General features: G+C 44.6%; 2 protein-coding genes across 4 annotated transcripts; both read left to right on the plus strand.

Moving 5' to 3' along the window:
- The first annotated feature begins 2,653 nt into the window (after positions 1-2,653).
- On the plus strand, positions 2,654-21,709 carry LOC109431535 (uncharacterized). The gene is made up of 8 exons (XM_062860516.1): positions 2,654-3,119; positions 3,290-3,358; positions 3,426-3,846; positions 3,905-4,249; positions 20,104-20,486; positions 20,550-20,790; positions 20,852-20,935; positions 20,999-21,709. The coding sequence occupies exons 1-8, from the start codon at positions 2,815-2,817 to the stop codon at positions 21,581-21,583; spliced, it is 2,433 nt and encodes an 810-aa protein (XP_062716500.1). The 5' UTR covers positions 2,654-2,814; the 3' UTR covers positions 21,584-21,709.
- On the plus strand, positions 10,592-17,363 carry LOC109432742 (uncharacterized). 3 transcript variants are annotated; one of them, XM_062860515.1, is made up of 3 exons: positions 10,592-11,250; positions 11,317-11,381; positions 11,439-17,363. In XM_062860515.1, the coding sequence occupies exon 3, from the start codon at positions 13,420-13,422 to the stop codon at positions 16,228-16,230; it is 2,811 nt and encodes a 936-aa protein (XP_062716499.1). In that variant the 5' UTR covers positions 10,592-11,250; positions 11,317-11,381; positions 11,439-13,419; the 3' UTR covers positions 16,231-17,363. The 3 variants fall into 3 exon arrangements, with proteins under 3 accessions (XP_062716499.1, XP_062716498.1, XP_062716497.1); XM_062860514.1 differs by having other exon boundaries at positions 10,592-11,381; XM_062860513.1 differs by having other exon boundaries at positions 11,317-17,363.
- Positions 21,710-25,256: the final 3,547 nt, after the last annotated feature.

Consider the following 25,256-nt stretch of genomic DNA (forward strand, 5'->3'; position numbering starts at 1 on the left):
GCACTCGAGCCTAAGAGGAGGGGAATTCGCTTTTGCGCGGTAGTGACTCTGGATGTAAGGAATGCGTTTAATAGCGCCAGCTGGTCTGCTATTGCCGATGCGCTCTTGCGGCTGGGGATACCGGAGTACCTGTACAAGATTCTCGGAAGTTACTTTCAGAATCGTGTACTAGTCTACGACACGGAGGTGGGTCGGAAGTGCTTTCACATAACCTCAGGAGTCCCGCAAGGTTCCATCCTGGGTCCGGTGTTATGGAATGTCATGTACGACGAGGTGTTGAGGTTAGAGTATCCAGTGGGAGTGGTGATTGTCGGATTTGCCGACGACATTACGCTCGAAGTCTACGGTGAAACGATCGAGGAGGTAAAGTTGACTACCAACCACTCGATTAAGGTTGTGGAGGCGTGGATGCGGTCCAGGAAACTGGAGCTGGCTCACCACAAGACAGAGGTGACGGTTGTTAACAACCTGAAGTCGGAGCAGCAGACGGAGATCAATGTAGGAGACTGTACTATCCTGTCAAAGCGCTCCGTCAAACACTTGGGCGTGATGATCGACGATAAGCTTACCTTCGGTAGCCACGTCGATTATGCCTGTAAAAGAGCCTCCACAGCTATTGCGGCACTGTCCCGGATGATGTCCAATAGCTCAGCGGTGTACGCCAGTAAGCGCAAGCTTCTGGCTAGTGTTGCTACATCCATACTTAGGTATGGCGGCCCGGCGTGGGGCACCGCGCTAAGTACTAAATGCTACCGACGGAAGCTGGAAAGTACTTACAGGCTTATGTGCCTGAGGGTTGCGAGCGCGTACCGTACCGTGTCACACGACGCTCTCTGCGTCATTACTGGTATGGTGCCTATCAGCATTCTTATCAGTGAGGACATGGAGTGCTTCGAAATGCGCGGCACAAGAGGCATACGCAGGACTGTCAGGATGGCCTCTATGGTCAAATGGCAGCGCGCGTGGGACAGTTCCACCAAAGGAAGGTGGACCTATAGGTTGATACCGAGGGTAGATAGTTGGATTAATAGGCGCCATGGGGAAGTCACATTCCACCTGACACAGGTCCTTACAGGTCATGGTTGCTTCCGACAGTATCTACACCGTTTCGGGCATGCGGATTCTCCCGAATGCCCAGTGTGCAATGGTTCAGAGGAAACGGCGGAACACGTTTTGTTCGTGTGCCCGCGTTTTCGCACAATGCGTGACCGCATGCTTGCCACATGCGGGGAGGACACAACTCCGGACAACTTGGTCCAGAGGATGTGTAGGGATGAGTTTGGCTGGAACGCCGTTTCAACGGCTATTACCCACATCGTCTGGGAGCTACAGAGGAGGTGGCGCGTGGACTCGGAGAATGGCTAGTCCAGATGCAGTACAAGAGGTGGTCCAGGGGTTCGGAGTCGGCTTCGTAGGTCATACCGGTGCCCTGCGGTCGAGATCGACCCTTACAACGATTAAGTGGCCGCGGAGAGGAAGTCCCGGTAGCGGTGCTGTCGTGGCGTCGGTCTACTGGGTTGGATCCAAGCCCGCGGTTGGAAAGGGGTCCCCGGCAAGGGTCGGGGCAGGTGGAGACCCTGCCGTCAGCAACCTACGGATGCATCTGATAGGGCCTGAAGGGTAGTGATACCCTTCCTTTGCGGGCAGGTCAGATCGGGTTGCATGTGGGCATCAGTTCTTGATGTCCGCTCAGCAGTAGGGCGCGGGCGGGGTTGACTCTGCCCGCCTTCCGAGGACAAAGGGAGTGGCGAGGACCACTCGGGAAACTGGCTAAGCGCCAGCATGCTACCGTGATGGACTCTCCAAAGCGAGTCATCGATGTTCGTTGCTGCAGGCTACGCAGCTAACCTTGTGGGTGCGATGTGCACTAGCCCCTCTCTGAAGCAATACCTTCTTGGTGGTTCCGGAGAGACGTAGGGCTTGGCGACCATAGGAATGGTTTAGTGGGTACGAGGAGAGAGTAGTCCTGGATTTTACTTTTGTTGTAGAAGACGGCCTGTCAGACCTACACTACCCTAACCTTCTGTTAGGGTGTCTGTTGAGCAGATTATCCCCCTATGGTTTAGAAGGAAAAAAAAAAAAAAAACATATAAACATACAAATAGACAAACATACAAACATACAAGCATATAAACATACAATCATACATACATCTTATTTTGTATGTATTGATTAACAACTCTGCCGAAGAAACGAACTGTAAATTATTAACCATTGTCAAGATTCCAGGGAAATAACTTTTTTTTCGCATTGGAAATGATGCTCACAGATCGTGACAATATGCATTCTTTGCAGCATCGTTTACGCCACCTAGTGAACCAGTCACATACTATATTGTGCACTATGAGCAAGGTATGGGTGTGGAGAACATCTTCTCTGAGGAAAGTATTCAAAAATTTTGCATAATTCTGGAGATATTCACATCCAAAGGACTGTCCTATTTATAGGACGCTGGACGTTCGGGGCATCTGTTCTATAAATAGGACGCTGGGCGGATATGGGTTAATTTTACAATTAAGTCTTCAATTTATGTATCCATTAAACGTTGAACACAGATTTGGAAAACTGGAATGTCCCAAAAATAATTTAATATTTGATTTTTCCAAACTCAAGATGGATTTATGATTAAACATTGAAGCGTGAGACCAATCAAGGAAATGGTTACCCTACACATATCTTATCACCCGCATGATTATCGATTTGAAGTGCTTTTGAACGTTACTCACTGATAAAACAAAATCCATTCAGTTCGATTTCGGATCTAGTTTTGACTGTACGAAAGTGTTTCTGAATGTTGATGAAAAAAGGATTGAAATGTCCAACATAAACAAAGGTCGCCCATTACCACCAGTGCCCCCACGACCTGTGTCCACAATATTTCCATCCGGTGTGCCTCCGCCTATACCGCCGCGTAGAAGAGATTACGAAAACAGCGAATTCGTCAGGCGACAAACAACCACATCCGGAAACCAAACCAGAGAAAATAGCGTTCATAATTTGACGCAGCAATTTCAAGAACTGTCCTGTCGTCGTGATGGTGATACTAGAAAAAGCTATCCCAATTATCTGAACAGTGCGGGTGAAGCTTTACAGCACATTTATGAGGAGATTCCGGCAAGGTAATCTAAGAAAATATTTCTATGTGATAATTTAATAATGTGTGGATTAGAGAAGATTCATTTTGTTTGTTGAAGTGGAATTGAAGTTTATCGCACGGTTGATACATGTCTCGAATCAAAATATTAAGTGACAAGTTGTTTACATTTGTCCAATACCGCTATCTTTACAGATCGAATTGCTCCGGGTCGTACAGTGCTGGAACAGAAGAATATTGGGGTGATGCTACGTTTGAAACTGAGTAATTAAATAGCTTTACAGTGTCTTAGTCCTGTTATGCTCAATACTAATGTAGAGATTTCTTGTAGAAGTGACGGTTCAGTTGTCCGCAACGAGTCGAATGAATTTTTAAGTGACAAATCTCTTAGCACTGAGCGATACAGTTCGCCACCAGAAAACGCAGCTGATGAGCTACTTCAGAACGAACAAAAGTACATCGACAATCTGATGAATGGAATCCTCAACTTCATCCCTCTGATTTATCACATGAATCTCCCGGAAGGCTTACGTGGCCAAAGAAACAATCTGTTCGGAAACGTTGAAGAGATCCACGAGCTTCATCAGGACGATTTTCTTCCAGCACTTCGTCGGTGTTATCAAAATGTAGAACAAATTGCACAATGTTTCATCCATTACGTGGAAACGGATAAGTTTTACTGCTATGTGAAGTATGCCCTTAATCGTCGGAAATCTGACACAATTTTCGAAAGACATCGTGATTATTTTTCGGTAATTAAATCTTATAACACTCTTACAATTTTCAACTTATTCAAATCCACAATTTCAGTCCAACCAACACGAGCTAAACAGCTTTCTTCTGCAACCCATCCAGCGGCTTCCGCGGTACTTGCTGTTTATGGACAAATTTACCAAAGAAACTCTCAAATTTGGAGATGATCATTATACGGCATCTCACATTTCTACCATCAAAAAGGCTCAGGAGAAATTGAGCGACTTGGTGGACTTGATGAACGCTGCAGTGTCGATTAGTGATATTCCACAGTGCGCACGAGAATTTGCTGCGACTTCTTCGTTTTCCCATGCAATTTCAGGTTTTGGTCGCGACAATGATCTGGCGTCTACGTTGATTTTGAAGCCGAAAGGGAATAAGCTACAGTCACGGAATAATCCAGTAAGTAGGATAATTTTCTCCACATTAGTAGAACAGACAAACAGACGAAACTATATATAGTAAGAATTTGGATCGTGCATTAAACGGTGAATTTGAATTGCATGTTAGTACATTGATTGTCTTCCAGGGGTGCGTGCTATTGTGTTCTATGAGCATCACCATGCGTGGGGATATCGTGTGGCAGGCACGAAGATACTCTATTCTCAAGGATGTCTAGGAAATGGCCGTGACGAAAAGTTCTTGGATCGACTGCGAATTGAGCTCGTTACTCTCAGCATAAATACATATATTTAATTACTCAACATCACATTTAAGATAAGACGTAGGATCACAACGGCACAATACTCGCCGTTCTCCAGACTGCCGTTCTCCATCCTCGGTCACGCCCGATGCTCGCCTAGTCACGCTCCCCTGATTCAGCCATCGTGCTGTTTGCGCTCCACATCTTCTTGTGCAAACCGAATCAGTGGCAAACACTAGCTTTGCAGGGTTGTTGTCAGGCATTCTTGCAACGTGCCCTGCCCACCGTATCCTTCCGGCTTTAGCCACCTTCTGGATGCTGGGTTCGCCGTGAAGTCCAACGTGCTCGTCGTTTATCCTTATCCACCACACACCATTCTCATGCACATCGTCGAAGATAGTCCTTAGCACGCTTCTCTCGAAACTTCCGTGTGGTGGTCCATGTCTCGTTCTACGGACACGGACCACCGATCTTATTAGCGTTTGGTACATGGTGCATTTGGTGCGTGTTTAAACCTTTTTGACCACAGCTTCATCTGGAGCCCGTAGCAGGCCCGACTTCCGCTGATGATACGCCTTCGAATTTCACGACTCACGTTGTTGTCAGCCGTCAGTAAGGATCCGAGGTAGACGAATTCCTCCACCACCTCGAAAGTATCCCCGTCTATCGTAACATTACTACCCAGACGGATCCGGTCGTTTTCGGTTCCGCCTACCAGCATGCACTTTGTTTTTGAGGCATTCACCACCAGTCCAACCTTTGCTGCTTCGCGTTTCAGGCGGGTGTACAGCTCTGCCACCGTTCCAAATGTTCTGGCAATAATGTCCATGTCGTCCGCAAAGCACACAAATTTTCCGGATTTTGTGAAAATCGTTCCCCGGCTGTTGAGCCCGGCTCGTCGCATCACACCTTCCAGAGCGATGTTGAATAGGCTAGCGCACCCAGAATTCGCCCAGTTTATGCGGGAATTTGTCTTCCGCAGCTTAAAAATCATACTTCTAGGACAAGTCAACTACATTTTTTCGGTAAATATGTAAAAACGCATGTGTTCTTGCTATTACGGAACAAAAATTTATAAATAATGTCGTGAAATCTTTAATAAATGGTTTAATTAAAAACGACCTCAAGGTCCCCAATTTCGACCCCCTTGATCCTATTTTCGCCCACCATTGGAACCAGTTTTCACCCACTTTAAAAACTTATTGTTTTAACATTCTTTACATGTTTTGATGCTTAAGATAATGTAATTTATCTGCAGATGAACTAAAACATTAATGTATGACGTCAAAATGATGTATCTATTGTGTTGCCAGTTAAGAAAATACACCACAAATAGCCAGCCATGGGTACCATGGGTTCCCACATGACAGAATTACTTCTATTTCCGTTAATTTTCAATCAAACAATTATCATAATGAACCGGTGCAGAAGAATGATCCAAAGGAGGAAATATTTCTGATCATCATATTGGACACATTTTACGCGTTACGTTTTGAGCGAGAATCAAACTTTTGTTTCAGAAATTGTTATGTTGTTAAATGCATGATAACCAGCGCATCAAGCGATCAGATTTGAATATTCCAAGCTTCAATTTATGCTTTCTTATTAGGAATTGGGTCTTCTTACTTCAGACGAAACAAAGAAACACATGGTAGCGGAACTCTATCGCAAAAAATAACAAATTTTGGATGATCGCCAAGAATTTTGCGACCTTCTCGAAACAGTTTACATTACAACGAGTTTGCATCTACATATAGCTCAACAATACTTGGGTACTATAACATATTGCCACTATCTGATATGGTTTGCCTAAATTGTAATTTATGGTCGTCAGCATATGATTTTACATTGTTCAACAATAAACATCATGAGAAAAACTAACCTTGTTTGGACTTTATGTCAATTGGTATTTTTCTATGCGGGATTGCTTAACAATATATCCCTTCTCCTCTTAGATTTTTATCCAACCCACCTTCTTATCAAAATACCTACCAGATAAACGATTTTGAACTAGAATAAAGCAAGTTTAGGCCTTCGCACCGTTTTCATAAAAATAACAGCTTCTCGATAAAATTCGCCCAAGAGGGTCGAAAACTGGCTCAGCGGGTATGAGAAGTACAGTATATGAAGATTCGCCCAGGGCGAATTATGGATCAGCGTCTTAATTCGAGTACCAGTTTTCGCCATCTGATTTAAATGGAATTTCGCGAATTTAATCACAAAATTTCCGTTCAAAAGAGCTTTTAAAATATAATTAAATTGATATTCAACGTTATAAACGAAAATATATCGATAAACACTTTCAATATATAAATTTATGCCTATTTTCATGTATGGCATTTCTAGTGATTTAACATATGCTGAGGGCTTGGTCTAGCATGGTTTGCCAAGGCATATGATTTACGAATCAATTTCAGAATGTGATGCTACAATTTTAGGTTTTTTATTAAGAATAATGTAAAACTATGTATTGTCATTAGAATTAATCATTCAAAAACAGATTTAATGTATTTAAAATAAAAAATATCCAGTACGTGGGCGAAAACTGGGGTGTGGGCGAAAACTGGGGTGTGGGCGATTTCTGGGTGCGCTACCCTGGTAGGCATGAGAATCCATCACCTTGTCGCAGTCCCCGGCGAGATTCGAATGAACTAGATAGTTCACCCGAAACCCTTACGCAGTTTTGCACACCGTCCATCGTTGCTTTAATCAGTCTAGTCAGCTTCCCAGGAAAGCCGTTTTCGTCCATGATTCTCCATAGCTCTGCGCGGTCGATACTGTCGTATGCCGCTTTGAAGTCGATGAACAGGTGATGCGTTGGGACCTGGTATTCACGGCATTTCTGGAGGATTTGCCGTACGGTAAAGATCTGGTCCGTTGTCGATCGGCCGTCGATGAAGCTGGCTTGATAACTTCCCACGAACTCATTCGTTTTAGGTGACAAACGACAGAAGATGATCTGGGATAGCACTTTGTAGGCAGCATTCAAAATAGTGATCGCCCTGAAGTTCTCACATTCCAAATGGTCGCCTTTCTTGTGAATGGGGCAGATTACCCCTTCCTTCCACTCCTTCAGTAGCTGTTCGGTTTCCCAGATCCTGAATATCAGCCGATGCAAACAGGTGGCCAACTTTTCTGGGCCCATCTTGATGAGTTCAGCTGCGATACCATCCTTACCAGCTGCTTTGTTGGTTTTGAGCTGGTGAATGGCATCCTTAACTTCCCTCAGCGTGGGAGTTGGTTCATTTCCGTTCTCCGCTGCACTGGCGTCGTCGTTTCCTCCGTTGCCGTGGGCTCCCGTGCCTACGTTCTCCACGCCGTTCAGGTGCTGATCGAAGTGCTGCTTCCACCTTTCGATCACCTCACGTCCGTCCGTCAAGAGGCCTCCGTCTTTATCCCTGCATATTTCGGCTCGCGGCACGAAGCCGTTGCGGGATGCGTTGAGCTTCTGATAGAACTTCCGTGTTTCTTGGGAACGGCACAGCAGTTCCATTTCTTCACACTCCGCTTCTTCTAGGCGGCGCTTTTTCTCCCGAAAGAGGCGGGTCTGCTGTTTCCGCTTCTGTTTATAACGTTCCACGTTCTGTCGAGTCCCTTGCTGCAGCATTACCGCCCTTGCTGCATTCTTCTCCTCCAAAACCGTTCTGCGTCGAACCATTCGTTCCGTCGATTCCGTTCCACGTACCCGATGGTGCTCTCTGCTGCGTCGTTGATGGCTGCTTTCACTGTACTCCAGAAGTCCTCTAGAGGGGCCTCATCGAGCTCGCCCTCGTCTGGCAACGCGGCTTCGAGATTCTGCGCGTATGCTGAGGCGACATCCGATTGCTTCTGTCGCTCTAAGTTGCACCGTGGCGGTCTCCGGAACCGTACATTGTTGATGACGGAGAGTTTTGGGCGCAGTTTGACCATCACCAGATAGTGGTCGGAGTCGATGTTGACGCCACGATAGGTCCTAACGTCGATAATGTCGGAGAAGTGCCGTCCGTCAATCAGAACGTGGTCGATTTGAGATTCCGTCTGCTGTGGTGATCTCCAGGTGTAACGATAAGGGAGGCTGTGTTGGAAAAAGGTGCTACGTATGGCCATATTTTTGGAGGCGGCGAAATCAATGAGTCGTAGGCCGTTTTCGTTCGTCTGCTGGTGGGCGCTGATCTTACCAATCATCGGTCTGAATTCCTCCTCCTGGCCTACCTGAGCGTTCAAATCTCCTATGATGATCTTGACGTCGTGGCTTGGGCAGCGATCGTACTCGCGTTCGAGCTGCGCGTAAAATGCGTCCTTGTCATCATCAGTACTTCCGGAGTATGGGTTGTGCACGTTTATTATGCTGAAGTTGAAGAATCGGCCCTTGATCCTCAACCTGCACATTCTTTCGTCGATCGACCACCAACCGATCACGCGCCTCTGCATATCACCCATCACGATGAAAGCTGTTCCCAGCTCGCGTGTGTTGCCGCAGCTCTGGTAGATGGTATGATTACCTCTAAACGTTCGCACCATGGATCCTGTCCAACACACCTCCTGCAGCGCTACGATGCCGAACCCGCGGTCCTTCAGTAGATCGGCAAGTATACAAGTGCTCCCAATGAAGTTGAGAGATCGGCAGTTTCACGTACCGAGTTTCCAATCGCAAGTCCTTTATGTACACTCTGGTCGTTGCCGTTGATTCCGGTTCGTATTGTTACGTGACTGATTTTCCGTTACAATAGTTTTTTTTTAACGGATGGCTCGGATGGTGTCAGGCCCACCAAGTTGACAGGGCAAGTTGAGCTTAGAGTCCTTCCCTGGCACTCGGACGTTGACCAGCCGCCACTAACATGGAGATCAGACGGTGTTGTGAGCCGCTCCTCCTGGAGAACAGACGCTCAGGTTTGCCGAAGCAAACCCTCCCTTCCCTTTCAGCCTACGACCAAAGTTCTCACCGGGGCTGGTTACCCGATCATCCCTAATGTTGCCGGTGCCACTTGGAGGTAGGGATAGGAGTTGCTGTCTAGAGGTTAGTGATCTCAATGAGATCTGTATTGCGCAGATTACCCAGTCTTTACCGTGCAATGGTATTCTGCATAGAGGGTTTGAAAAGTCGGTGCAAGACTGTAAATACTCTCTATCTATGGATCGCATCACCGGTGACTCCCAGATCTCTTTCCCCTCTAATAAATACCCTATTTGTGCTGGTGGAAAGGATGGAGAGTGCTCTCGGTTTTTAGTATCACACTCTAACATTCTTTCCCCTCCCAGCTGACTGCAACGACTTGGGCGATGGCGTTATTAGTCAAAAATACATGCAATTTAAATCAAAATTAAATTTCAGTTTGAGAATAGGTGGAGTACCTCCGCCCTTTATTCATTTGGATCTCAGTACAATTGATACCAGATCAGATCAATCAATCAACAATTGACTTGTACAGACAATCTAAGCCAAGCTTGAGCTTGAGCTTGATTGACCGCCCGTGGATGCTACTCCAGTATCGCCAGACCAGCTACACTCACACAAGGACCAATGAGATAACTGCCGGGGACTAGCAGGCATCTTCAGTGTGTGAGCGTTGGTGATCTTCTATTTTTAGGCGACAATGGCGCCTGCCACGTCAGGTTGCTGGTCAATGTGGGAAGGGGTAAGGAAGTGATGATTGCAATCGTTTGTATCCACATCTGGCCGAATATACCTCTGCGCCAGCACAAATTCATGCGGATGTTGGAGTGTTGGTGAGAATTGGTTGGCAGAAGGTTCACACATTGGTGTGTGGATACCAGGGGAAGGTGATAGAATTGAGTGTTTTTAATTATTTTGAAAATGTGCGGCACAGTTCGCTTGATTTCATAACTTGTAGGCGTTTTCTAATAGGATTGTGACACTGTGCTGTGAAAGTTTGGAAGGAAGGGAAACGGCTTTTTCAACCCGTTTCTGTTCTAGCGACGGCTATGAACTAGGCTATGAACATGTTTATATACATGAGTTGTATATGTAGAGAGCAGAGAGAAAGTATATAGAAAGATACAAAGTAGGAGGAAAGGGACGGGCCAGGGATTGAACCCAGGACCTTCTGCATATAAATCCGAAGCGGAAGCCACTAGACCACCAAGCCCGTCACAGACAATCTAAGCCAAGCTAAGCTAAAACTTGCTGTAATTCTGTGAATATCTTGGCGATCTTTTGAAATTTCAGTTTTCAACTAGCACAACTAGCAGCAATTTTCCGTAAAGTGGGCTACAAATTGTCAATTTACTGTTATTTGATTACCTAGTTGTCTCTTATTGAAGCAAATTGGACAAGATTGAGTTACTCTACATTAAATTAGAGCGATTCTTTTACAATCTGATTATTTTATAGTTATTTTTAAACTGTTGTATCTCGGGATCTGATGAACCAATTGAAAAAAAAAAAAAATGAAAAGAGCAGTAAATAAGGATAAGTAAGTAAAGTATTAAAACTTAAATAACACTTGTTCCGCAATCTGCGAACGCGCCTCCGTTACCAATCAGCCCCCACCAACGAGCCGCAGCCACTGGTACAGCGAAACAGGAGAATATGTGTCAGAGCAACAGCGAGACTACCGATACCAATAAATAGAGGGAGAGAAAGAAGGGATAAAAACAAAACCAGATTGATACCGTGTGCATTAAGATCTAATAGTGTAATACCTAAGGACTATTGCTAGAAATTTATCTAAAACTAAATCTAATTATAAAAAGTGAATTGGATTAAGTTAAACCTAAAAGTAGTACGGATACGGAGTGGTGAATGGATGCTAAGTGATAGGTAAACTTAACTAAAAAGGAATACTTTTTGTAAACGTAAATTAACAAAAAAAATCATCACAAACAGAAGTGAACCATAATTGGCGAACACATAAAACATCAATTCCGCAAATTTGTACTTGCTAGAAACAGGTAAATTGCTTAATTCATATTACATAACAGTGATTGTAAAATTAATTGAAAATACAGGATCTACAAAGATACCGTACGCCTGCACATTCCGGACGGAACGGAATTGCTATAAGCCACTAAACGTAAGTAACTCAAAGTACCCTTTTGTCGACTGAAATTCAATACATTTAAGAACAAAACATATGTATTCTGCAGGGAAAATTTAACATATAAAGCATTACACATATTTCTGTGCGTTTGTTTAAATTTTCGGAAGTCTGCCGTGTCTTGTTGCCGTATACGGGAACAATTTAAATTTTCCGTTTAATTTTTTCCGGAATGTCAAGCCAAAGCGTAGCGGGTGCCGGAGAACAACTCCGTAAAAAAAGTGATTCTCCTGGTGGTGAGGGGGCGAGTTGTGGTACGTGTCGCCGTGTAGACAATAGTCGAATGGTGCAGTGTGACAAGTGTGATGTGTGGTATCATTACGATTGCGTAAACGTAGACGATAGTATCCGGAACCATGACTGGGATTGCAACGGATGCATAAGGACAGAACTGGAGAAGCAAAGGCGGACTTTGAACGAGCAGTTGGAGCGTCTTGAGCAGCATCAGCGGCAGTGGCAACTGGAGCAACGAAGGCTCCTAGAGCAGAGGGAGGAACGGCAGAAGCTTGAGCAGTGGCAGCAAACAGAGATGCAGCAACGAAAGCAAGAGCCGGCCATCCGAATGCAGTTAGGACAGTTGCAGTTGCAGCAGCCAAGTGTGACGTCTGAAGCAGCTATGACTGGACTCGAAGCACCTCCGAATACCTCCGGTGCTATTCCGAAGCAGTATCGGCATCAAGTCAAGATCGTGGAGCAGACTACGTCAGAAAGATTCACACCACAAGAACGACGCAACACCGAACCACTAGCAAACTCAACCACCAACAACGTGAAGACAACAGCCAGGACCGACAGAGCATCGTCGAGATCATCGAAGCGATCAGCAAAATTCAGAGAACTAGAAGCGAGGGTCCTGGAAGCTAGACAAGCATTAGAGAAGAAGCAGCTAGAAGAACGACTCGCACTTGAGCGTGAAATGTTGGAGTTCAGCGATTCAGAAGCGGAATCAATTACAAGTCTGGAGAAGATCAACGAGTGGCTGGAGAAAACGGAGAACATGGGGCAGCACACTGGAAGCTCCTTGGATGACACACCTCTGCCGGTGTATAACGAAATTCTTCGTAAAACGGTCGCGTCATCTGTTCAACACGGTCTCCCAAGTAGCTGCTTTCCAGCTGGACCGACAAATCGTCAACTGTCGGTGGAAGAACCTCTACATCATCCGCTCGTCATTCCGCAGCAAATTGATATGACTTGCGCTCCTGGTACACACCTATACCACTCAAGACCCAGTGCTAACACCCCAAGGGTTACAGCAAACCAAGCAACGAACTATCAGTCTGCGTTCGGCGGATATCCATGTGCGTCATCGGCTCCTGTGTATACTGTAGCGTCTCAGCGACCGATAATGTCAACGACATACCCGGCGGCAAATCTTCCGCATGTTGTCGCTCAGAACGTGGTCAGTTCACAAGGTAGCGGCCAACCGTTACTGATAACATCAACTCCGCGGCAAAATCTGGCTTCACTTCAGCAGCAAGTTAGCAACGATCCAATTCCTCTCAACAGCAGCCATCTAGCGGCGAGGCAAACAGTAAAGGACCTGCCGAAGTTCGGTGGTGATCCCGAAGATTGGCCACGATTCATAGCAGCGTACGAAAGAACCTCCAGAATGTGTGCGTTTCGGAATGATGAACTGCTCGATCGTCTGGAGCGAAGTCTTTACGACAGGGCACTCAACGCCGTCAAGAGTCTGCTGCTTCACCCAGACAATGTTCCGGCAATAATGAACCGGTTGCGAACCCTGTTCGGTAATCCAGAGTCCATCGTGGAGACAATGGTTCAGAGAATTCGCGTAATGCCACCACCGAAAGCCGATAAGATGGAGACGATTGTGGACTTCGGCGTCGCAGTCCAGAACTTGTGCGCAACAATACAGGTATGCCAGATGGATGAACGGTTCTACAACGTTGCAAGAGCTCGTCGAAAATCTGCCGTCATCGTTGAAGATCAAGTGGGCACTTCATCGGAAGGAGATTGGAGTAGTTACGCTCTTGCACTTTAATCACTGGCTCAGCGAGATGGTTGAAGCTTTGTGCCAAGTGATCCGACCATCGGTGTGGTCCAAATCCGAACACAAATCAGACAGAAGGGGTCGGAGAGATGAGGCCTTCGTTCATGCGCATTCTTCGCTTATGCCAGAACAGGTGAACAGCAATAGTTGCCTAGCGTGTGGAAACGATTGTTGTGCCCTCGATATGTGCAGTAATTTCCTCGAGATGTCGCCGAATGCACGATGGGCCCTAGTGAATGAGAAGAAGATCTGCCGAAAGTGCCTCGCTAAGCACTTCAAAGCCTGCGACAGGAAGGTCCCCTGCGGACACAACGGGTGTAGTTTTCTTCATCATCGGCTATTACACGACGATAGTAGGCACCGGAAACCATTACAGGGCACACCGACACAGGATGCGTCAGTGAACATACATCACAGCTTGCTGGGCAAAGTACTGTTGAAGTACGTACGAGTCACGGTGCACGGCAAGGGGAAATCTATTACAACGTACGCGTTCATTGATGCAGGATCTACTTCAACGCTGATGGAGCACAGTTTGTGGGAGGAGCTGAATTTGGACGGTAAAAATTCTCCATTGTGCATCTCGTGGACTGGCGGACAAGGACGATACGAACATGACTCGGTAGTATTCTCAGCTGAGATCGCTGGCGCCCAGTCTCCGACGCAAAATTTTCTTCTCCCGGAAGTACACACGGTGCGAAGCCTGGATCTCCCTGCGCAGACGATGTCAGTATCAGATCTAGCGAAGCATTTCCAGCATCTCTCAGACCTGCCAATCGAATCGTATGTCAACGTGAAGCCAAGAATTTTGCTGGGAATTGATAGCTGCCGACTGGAATACCCGCTAGACTCCAGAGAAGGCAGTGAAAATCAGCCAACAGCAGTTTTGACTCGGTTAGGCTGGGTGGTCTACGGTCCATGCTCAACGTCTTCGACCAAAACGATAAAGGACATCTCGTACGGATATCATATTTGTCAATGCGAAGGGCTGCATTCAGCGGTCAAGAACTATTTCTCCATGGATAGCCTTGGAATTCAACTTTCCGGAAAACCGCTAATGTCTAAGGAAGACGAACGAGCAATGCAGCTGTTAAAAACAAAGACGTACTTTTGTGATAGAAGGTACGAAACCTGTCTACTATGGCGCTACGACGAAGTTCGACTACCAGATAATAAAGCCATGGCTCTGAAGCGACACGACTGCCTGAACAAACGAATGATTCGTGAACCAAAATTAGCCAAGGACCTACAAGAAAAGATCTTGGATTATCAAGCGAAAGGGTACATCCGAAAGCTTTCGGCACAAGAGGAAGCAACGCACATCGGACGGTGTTGGTATCTGCCGATTTTCCCAGTCGTCAACCCGAACAAACCCGGGAAGTTGCGTATTGTATGGGACGCCGCCGCTAAAGTGGGAAAACTATCGCTGAATTCATTTCTGCTGAAGGGTCCTGATCAAGTTACACCACTACAAGATGTCCTCCAAAGATTTCGTGAGTTTCGTATTGCGGTGACAGGAGATATTCGCGAAATGTTTCACCAAGTTCGCATCAACACCGAGGATCAGCATTGCCAGCGGTTTTTATGGAATGACGGCGTTCCTGGAAAGGCACCATCGACTTACGTAATGGAAGTAATGACGTTCGGTGCATGCTGTTCCCCCAGCAGTGCACAGTACGTTAAGAACCGCAATGCAGAACGATTTAGGAATCGGTTTCCAGATGCAGTTGAAGCGATTTGCCAAGGGACGTACGTAGACGATATGCTCTGCAGCGTTGAAACTGAAGCAGAAGCCGTGAAACTCGCAAAGGACGTGCATCACATACATGCAGAAGGTGGATTTGAAATTCGCGGATGGCTGTCGAACTCTGAATATGTAGTGGAATCCATGGGAGAACAGAGGATACGCAGCAAGGATTTGAACAAGGTTGGAGAACTCTCGACCGAGAAAGTGCTGGGAATGTGGTGGAACACGATCGACGACACGTTTACGTTCAAGATTCCGAAGCGTTGCCGGATGGAGCTGTTGTCCGGAGAACAAGTTCCCACGAAACGCGAAGTACTTCGAATCCTCATGTCAGTGTATGATCCACTAGGACTTCTAGCTAACGTGTTAATGTTCCTGAAGGTTCTGCTCCAAGAGATCTGGCGCTCTAACATAGGATGGGACGAACCGATATCCGACCAGCATCTAGAGAAGTGGAGAATATGGCTTAGCGTCCTGCAGAATGTGCAGACAGTGTCCGTTCCTCGTTGCTATCGATCCGTGACATCAGCATCAGTGGAAAGCAATGATATTCAATTGCACGTCTTTGCCGACGCAAGCGAAAACGGATACGCCGCAGTTGTCTATTTCCGTTTCGAAGAAAGCCAATCGGTGGAGTGTGCCTTCGTTACCGCTAAAACTCGTGTAGCTCCTCTAAAATACACATCAATTCCTCGCTTGGAGCTTCAAGCGGCAGTGATTGGCGCGCGGTTGGCGAAACATGTTGGAGATACCCATCGAATTCCGATTAAAAAGCGGTTCTTCTGGACCGATTCTATGGATGTTCTATGCTGGTTACGCTCAGACCATAGAAAGTATAGCAAGTTCGTAGGTGCCAGAGTAGGTGAGATCTTGGAAAACACCGAACAGTCAGAGTGGTTCTGGATTCCTACTAAGGAGAACGTGGCTGATGAAGGCACATAATGGCAAAAGATCCCCGACCTCTCTCCGTCAAGCCGGTGGTTCAAGGGTCCGAATTTTCTGAGGTTACACGGAAAAAAATCCATTCCCAAGACCGTGAATATGACTCATAGTTTCCCGATATTTTTATGATTTTATGTTATAAATATACACCATGATTAAATTTTATGATCTTATGATTCATTTCACCATAACGCTATGCACCCGTTATTATTTTGGCTTTCGACGACCAAAAATGGAAAATATAATCATGAAGCTATGATTAAATAAGCTGGGATCATGAGTAGCATTCATGAAGCCAAGAATAATTTTCCTAAACCTGGATGCAGATCCTGATGCTTTACCACCAGATTCATAAAATTATGGTTTGGTGAGGTAGAACCATGCAAAGAATTCATGGAATCAAAAAATACTTTTATGATTCCGTCGTCGTCGGACCTCAATGTTTCTCAGTCAAATTCATAAAATCATGGTTGAGGGAGATGGAACCATGCATAGAATTCATGGAATTAAGAATTACTTTTATGATTCCGTCGTCGTCGGTCCCAAATGCTTTTAATTAGATTAATAAAACGATGCAAGCTAAAATCATAAGAAAATAAAATACGTGATATCAGAGCCCATTTCTATGATTTTGGGACCTATCCATCATCCTTTTTTCTATGAGCAAGCAGCACTTTTTAGTTGGCCTCTTGTTAGTGAAGATATGTAATGTTCAAATATAAAAGAGAACAACAATGATCGAACTCACCGGATAATCATATTTAGCTGGTTTATTATTTTTGTCTTTGGCACCTACATCCAACAGGCTAAGGATGCCCTCCAAACCACATCAATTGTTCACTAGTTCACATCACTTGCTGAGTCTCCGAACTCGTCAAACGATGGATAAACCAAAAAAAATAGAGAAAATTACCGAAAATTAACGCGCGATTCTCACTTTGCTTCACCCTCCGTACATAAACTCGGAGCTACGACGGATGGCACAACGAAAACGCGAACTAGGCACTGTTTACTTTTTGCGCGTTTACTTTTTAGTCAATCAACTCCCAACAACCTGCCGAATCTTACGGGCACACTGTTTCGATGTTCCATTTCCTCATATATGCACATTTATTACTCTAACCAAATAAAAACTTTGCAAAAATAGCAGGTTCAACTTTTTCCACATGTCTGTGCTGGACGACCGCGCGATTTATATAATTGCATATGGCAGATAAATGTAACGCTAGGAAGCGACCATGAATATAATTTATGAAAATGCTTGTTTCTATTCATATTTCTGGCCAACTCATTCATGATATTATGAATTTTAATTATGATATTATGAGTTGGCAGACACCATAAGAACATGATTTTTTATTCATGATTAGGGGAATGGATTTTTTTCCGTGTACAGAACAGCGAGTGGCCAGTTCAGCCGGCTAGAATCGAATCTTCAACAGTCGAAATGAATGCTATTGTCAACGTACACGCAGTTTACGAGCCCATTTTGAATGTCGCAAAGTATTCATGTTGGCGAAAGCTGTTACGAATTACCGCTTATGTCCATCGTTTTGCCAAGAACATCCGAGCCAAATTGCAGAATCGTCGACCAATCATCGGTATCCTCAACCAGCCAGAACTGATCGAAGCAGAACGCTTTGTATATCGACAAGCTCAGTTGGAGGTCTTTGTGGAGGAGATTTCGCTTTTGAAACAACCTAGGAATAAAGACGAGAAATTCGTAACTTCGATTCCCAAGAGCAGTTCTCTCTACAAACTATCACCTTTCCTAGATGACCATGGAGTTCTGCGCACGAGCGGGAGGACCGCAAGATGTCAATTCATCGACGAAGATGCTGTCCATACCATCATACTGCCGAAGAAACATCCGCTCACGATGCTCATAGTACAATTCATCCACGAACGCTACCACCACCTGAAACATGACACAGTCGTCAACGAATTACGGCAAAGGTATTGGATCCCTCAGTTGCGCCGAATCTGCTACAAGGTTCGGCAACTGTGCCAGTTTTGCAAGAACGCCAGAGCACAACCGCATCCACCTGTTATGGCCGACCTTCCACCAGCTCGGATAGCAGCCTATTCTCGGCCATTTTCTTATGCTGGTATCGATTACTTCGGGCCAATGCAAGTTGTCGTGGGCAGGCGAACTGAAAAGCGGTGGGGTGTGTTGATCACATGTCTGGTTATACGGGCAATCCACATTGAAATAGCACACACTCTCAATACCAGTTCCTGTATAATGGCGTTGAGGAACTCATGGCTAGACGAGGAACTCCTCTAGAACTGTTTAGCGATCGCGGAACGAATTTCGTCGGAGCTAACCGTGAACTGTCCGAAGCAGTTCGGTCTATCGACCAGAGCAAGTTAATGCAGGAGTTCGTGACACCAGATACCAAATGGAACTTTATTCCTCCAAGCAGCCCCCATATGGGCGGAAGTTGGGAAAGATTGGTGCAATCTGTTAAAAAGATCCTGAACAATATGCATCTCACCAGATTACCTACCGACGAAGTCCTTCGTAACAGTCTTCTGGAGGTGGAAAATATTATCAACTCGCGACCCCTCACCTACGTACCTATCAATCATGCCGAAAATGAAGCGCTGACACCCAACCACTTTTTACTGGGCACTTCCGGAGGTACGAAACCTTTAGTACCTTTTGATGATGGCCCCGCTACGCTCGTCAATAGCTGGAAAACATCGCAGATATTCGCCAATGTATTTTGGAAGCGATGGTTACGGGAATATCTACCATCGATCAGCCGTCGGACAAAGTGGTACTACCCAGCGAATCCAATCCAGGTTGGCGACGTCGTCGTGATCACTGACCCAGACCTGCCCAGGAACTCATGGCCAAAGGGTCGCGTCGTGGACGTCAGTTGTAAGAATGGCCAGGTGCGCAGTGCAACGATCCGAACAGCGTTCAACTTATACGACCGTCCAGCGGTGAAGCTCGCGGTTCTGGACGTCGGCGCAACAGGTAGTACGCAGGAACTTGGACCCTGTGTACAAGGGGGGAGTGTTCCGCAATCTGCGAACGCGCCTCCGTTACCAATCAGCCCCCACCAACGAGCCGCAGCCACTGGTACAGCGAAACAGGAGAATATGTGTCAGAGCAACAGCGAGACTACCGATACCAATAAATAGAGGGAGAGAAAGAAGAGATAAAAACAAAACCAGATTGATACCGTGTGCATTAAGATCTAATAGTGTAATACCTAAGGACTATTGCTAGAAATTTATCTAAAACTAAATCTAATTATAAAAAGTGAATTGGATTAAGTTAAACCTAAAAGTAGTACGGATACGGAGTGGTGAATGGATGCTAAGTGATAGGTAAACTTAACTAAAAAGGAATACTTTTTGTAAACGTAAATTAACAAAAAAAATCATCACAAACAGAAGTGAACCATAATTGGCGAACACATAAAACATCAATTCCGCAAATTTGTACTTGCTAGAAACAGGTAAATTGCTTAATTCATATTACATAACAGTGATTGTAAAATTAATTGAAAATACAGGATCTACAAAGATACCGTACGCCTGCACATTCCGGACGGAACGGAATTGCTATAAGCCACTAAACGTAAGTAACTCAAAGTACCCTTTTGTCGACTGAAATTCAATACATTTAAGAACAAAACATATGTATTCTGCAGGGAAAATTTAACATATAAAGCATTACACATATTTCTGTGCGTTTGTTTAAATTTTCGGAAGTCTGCCGTGTCTTGTTGCCGTATACGGGAACAACACTGTTTACTTATATATCTTGTATACTTGTATATCTTTCCATTATTGGCATAGCTGCTGAAGCTCTAATGCAAAGTGCTTTCTTTCAACGTTCTTACTTTATTTCCACAGATCGACCTTTTCGCCCAGGGGAAACTTATTCGCGTGCTGGACACCGAAATATATGACGAAGCCCGTTACCGCGCGTACAAGTCCAAGTTTTTCATATTTGAGAAGCTCCTTATCTACACAGAGATCACCAAGGCTGGCCTTCCGTACAGGGGTCATTACTTTGGCTCGGAAATAAACTATTGGGAAGATTCCCGAAAGCTGCATCTTTTCTGTCTACACCGAGGGACCCAGGAGATTCAAATGCGCTGCAACAAAACGCTAGCCGATACTGTGAAAACCATCCGACAACGAGCGATCTCACAATTTTTCAGCGAACCTCAACTAATAGACTTTGAAGCACCACTGGATTCGCAAACCACTAGGGCATCTGTCAAAACAGATCTGTAATTTGATCGGCGCACTTATATAAAAATTGTCCAGATACTGACAAACTTTTTTTTTTACAGAGACCTTACAAATAGCATTATGGCATTGATAAACTCCCAAATTCAGTATGTTCAGGTTTTTCAAGCAAATTTTGAGTACTATTTGAAATGCCAGACTCATTTTCAAGAAACACAACTACACAAATTTAAAGAAATTTGCTTGAAAATGAATCATTTGCATTACGATCAAATCATATCAGATTTATCAGCTAATGTCGGAAACATATCTGGGATTTGTACGATGTTCTCACAATACGTTCAGGTAAGAAAGGTCTGTGATTAGTAATGTACTGATAATTCCAAATGTTAATTAACATTTTTAGAACGATTTTCCGCCACTATACGGAGAATACCTGAAAGTTGGCTATAGCGCGGTAAAATTTATACGACATCGACCCACTTCAAATGTAATTAGAATGTTTCAAACAATTAACAAACACAATCGAGTGCTAACATAATCTAATTTTCAGACTTCCTGTACATTTCTTGTGCCAACAATTGATGACTTCGTGTATCTCTGCATCGGGAGATTGGAAGAGTTTACTCAATTTTTCTCAACATTGACCGAGAAGCTGTCGGAGCAGATCATTCAAAATACATCATCCGATAGACCAACGTACCACCAGCTGGCTGTTGTTCAAGTGGAACTGGACAAGTTCACCCGAAGCGTTGGTGATAATTATCGACTGCTATCTTTGGATGACGAAATGCTCGGGTGTGGTTTGGCGGTCAGCAGCGAACGAGCCAAGATCAGGACCGAGCAGTTGGAAGCAATCCATTGCAGGATATTCATTTGTGAACGGGCAGTTGTTTGTGTTGCCTGTAGCGTTGAGCAGCAGTTCACCAAACGGCGCGAACGATTTGATAAAGTGATATTTATTGATAGGTTTTCCAGTAGAGCTCATCCAATGCGATTGAGGAAAAGCAGGAAAGATGACGATGTAGGGTGTTTCACTTTTGGGAGTACAAAGTATAAAGTAAAATTCCAAACCAGTCAAGCAAGAGATAGGTTCTGTGCAAATTATGTCCAACAGTTTGTTTCGTTCGATAAATAATACAAATTTACTCTAGTTCTGTGTCCTACTTGTACATTATAACGAAATTGAATGTTCCTAATTTTTCAAATCACTTTCTATACACGATCACACAAAACAATGACAATAAATATTTTATTTTTATAATGTTCAACTGTTTCTCTTTTAACACTCCTGGATAACTTTACGTGGAATAGGTGCCGTGATCAGAAAAAAAAAGTGGGAATTTTTACTGGGAGCAGCTCGCAATCATGCGTTTAAACTTTGAGATGAATGTCCATGTCAAACATTTTTTTTAGAAAAGCAGAAATGCCATATCTTTTTTAAAGGATTTATACAGTATCTCCAAAATTGGCAAGAAGCAAGTTTGAATTTTCCCCTTTCATTTGCGATTAAGGACAAAATAAACTGTCGGTGGTCTAGTGCAACTTTTTTTTAAAGTTTTTTATTCATGTAAATTAACGACAATTTAGCTAAGAAACATAAAAATTATGCAGTGTGATTCTGAAAGTGATTAGGATGCTGTACTCCACCTACCTGTTGGCATAACGGCCATTTGGCATAACCAATATTATGCACATTCTTACCAAGAAGGCTGTTGTTCGTGTTATGCCAAACGGCATTATGCCAAATGACCATTATGCCAAATGGCCTTCATGCCAAATGGCATTATGAAAAACGGCGTCATGCCAAATGGTATTACGCCAAATTGGGTAGAGCCATTATAATGACTAAGCCTTCTCAAGATGATAGTAGAACGAAACCACGAATTTTCATGAGCACATACCTAGCGAATCGAATGATGAATTACGCTGAAAGTTGATCGATTAGTTTATGAGGCTAAATATGGTGAATTAGACATTTATTGATATTTTATACATTTTGAACGGAGACTTTCGAACGTCAAAAAACGCAGTAGGCGGAATTGAGTTTGCCATGGACAGCTAATTGGGGATGGAAGCTCAGGTAAAATATTATCTCCTTGGCGCCCATTAAAAACACCACCCCCGACGAAGACTGGCGCTTGCGCTTGAGCCTAGCTATTTAGCACTGTAGTTGCAGGAAATGCCAATGCAGAACCCGTAGCTTCCGGGAAGGTAAGCCCAGCTCCCTGGGTTAGTGGGTTGGTGTCAGGCCCTGCGAGCCAGCCGTAAAAAAGACTAGCACTGGAAAATCAACAAGAGAAGAATGCGAACCGATACCAATGGCGACGACCACAGCGACGAAAAGGGACTTGCGATTGGAAGCTCGGTACGTGGAACTGCAGATCTCTCAACTTCATCGGGAGCACCCGCATACTCGCCGATATACTGAAGCTGAAGGACCGCGGGTTCGGCATCGTAGCGCTGCAGGAGGTGTGTTGGACAGGATCCATGGTACGAACGTTTAGAGGTAATCATACCATCTACCAGAGTTGCGGCAATACACGTGAGCTGGGAACAGCTTTTATAGTGATGGGCGACATGCAGAGGCGCGTGATCGGTTGGTGACCGATCGACGAAAGAATGTGCAGTAGTATGGGACACACTTGTATGAAAAAAAAATAATTCCTCGCTCCAGTCGACTTTTTAGATCCCATTTAGGTCCCATATGAACTGTACAAAATTTCAGCGCAATCGGTAAAACTATAATTTAGCGCATTCGAGCTGCGCGTAGAACGCGTCTTTGTCATCATCAGTGCTTCCGAAGTGAGGGCTGTGCACGTTTATTATGCTAATGTTGAAGAATCGGCTCTTGATCCTCAACCTGCACATTAGTATGGGACAAACATCAAATTCTCGCTCCAGTCGACTTTTTTGATTCCATTCAGGTCTCATATGAACTGTACAAAATTTCAGCGCAATCGGTAAACTATAATTTAGCGCAAGCGGTTCAAAGTTTTCATAGGATTTACTATGGGAAACGTTACACTTTCAATCAAAAAATCCCAGGGGTCGCCCTTTGTCTCCTTAATTCTAATCGATCAACGTTTCTTGTAGAAAAATCGTTTGTGAAACTTTCCTTCGAAGACCGCAAAACGATTGGATGCTTGTGGAAAAAGTTATTGATTTATTACCGATTAGTGATCCAACGAACGGCTTTTTGTTCTGTTTTATCAGCAGCACTGCTGCTGCTGTTGTTGCATGTCGAGGCGGGAGGCATCATCACCCCCAGAAACAGCAGCAGCCAAGGCAGCAGCTACAGTGCTGCTAATAAAACAAAACAAAAAGCCGTTCGCTGGATCACTAATCGGTAATAAATCAATAACTTTTTCCACAAGCATCCAATCGTTTTGCGGTCTTCGAAGGAAAGTTTCACAAGCGATTTTTCCAAAAGAAACGTTGATCGATTAGAATTAAGGAGACAAAGGGCGACCCCTGGGATTTTTTGATTGAAAGTGTAACGTTTCCCATAGTAAATCCTATGAAAACTTTGAACCGCTTGCGACCGCTTTGGACAGACCGACCAAAGGTGGAGATCGATAACGACAACATCAACTGGGTACGAGTGTGGAAAAATATCTCGTCACGTGGCCTCTCGTCTGCCGAAAGAAGCAAACTCTACCTATGGGTCAACCAGAAAGTGCCGCACCGACGGATTTTGTTTCGAATGAGGAGAACGGACGGCGAGCAGTGCACACTCTGTACGACGGTTGTCGAGACAATTCGACACAAATTTTTCGACTGCCCCAGAGTACGACATGCATACGGGCTGTTGCAGCAAAAGCTATCGGCAGTGATCCAAAGGGGACGGCGCAATATAGACTGTAACGAACTTATTATACCAGTACTTGAACAATTTCCAAAGAGATCCATAACATTAGCGTTGAAGTTATTAGTAGTCTATATCACTTTCATTGAAAGTAGCAATGATAGAATTGATTTAGAGGAGTTAGAATTTGCTTTTGAAGTCAATGTTTAATCAATTATAGATGTAATTTAATTTAAACAAATTCGACAATAAACGCAATTTAACAAAAAAAAAAAAAAAAAAAAAAAAATTTGAATTAAGGAGACAAAGGGCGATCCCTGTGATTTTTTGATTGAAAGTGTAACTTTTCCCATAGCAAATCCTATGAAAACTTTGAACCGCTTGCGCTAAATTATAGTTTTACCGATTGCGCTGAAATTTTGTACAGTTCATATGAGACCTAAATGGAATCAAAAAAGTCAACTGGAGCGAGAAGTTGATGTTTGTCCCATACTAATGTGCAGGTTGAGGATCAAGAGCCGATTCTTCAACATTAGCATAATAAACGTGCACAGCCCTCACTCCGGAAGCACTGATGATGACATAGACGCGTTCTACGCGCAGCTCGAACGCGAGTACGATCGCTGCCCAAACCACGACGTCAATATCATCATAGGGGATCTAAACGCTCAGGTAGGCCAGGAGGAAGAATTCAGACCGACGATTGGAAAGTTCAGCGCCCACCAGCTGACGAACGGAAATGGCCTACGCCTCATCGATTTCGCCGCCTCCAAGAACATGGCCATTCGTAGTACCTTTTTCCAGCATAGCTTCCCGTATCGTTACACTTGGAGATCACCACAACGAACGGAATCGCAAATCGACCACGTTCTGATTCAGGACCTATCGTGGCGGTAATATCGACTCTGATCACTACCTGGTGATGGTTAAACTGCGCCCAAAATTCTCCGTTATTAACAATGTACAGTACCGGCGGCCGCCCCGGTACGATCTAGAGCGACTG

The sequence above is a fragment of the Aedes albopictus genome, chromosome 3 (assembly GCF_035046485.1).
Source record: "Aedes albopictus strain Foshan chromosome 3, AalbF5, whole genome shotgun sequence".
Taxonomy (NCBI): domain Eukaryota; kingdom Metazoa; phylum Arthropoda; class Insecta; order Diptera; family Culicidae; genus Aedes; species Aedes albopictus.

Bases quoted from the DNA above. Each gene is read 5' to 3' on its own strand.
- LOC109432742 (XM_062860514.1), top strand. From the start codon at position 13,420: ATGAACGGTTCTACAACGTTGCAAGAGCTCGTCGAAAATCTGCCGTCA.
- LOC109431535 (XM_062860516.1), top strand. From the start codon at position 2,815: ATGTCCAACATAAACAAAGGTCGCCCATTACCACCAGTGCCCCCACGA. The intron at 3,120-3,289 runs GTAATCTAAGAA...CTATCTTTACAG, and splicing joins TATGAGGAGATTCCGGCAAG to ATCGAATTGCTCCGGGTCGT. The intron at 3,847-3,904 runs GTAATTAAATCT...CCACAATTTCAG, and splicing joins GACATCGTGATTATTTTTCG to TCCAACCAACACGAGCTAAA.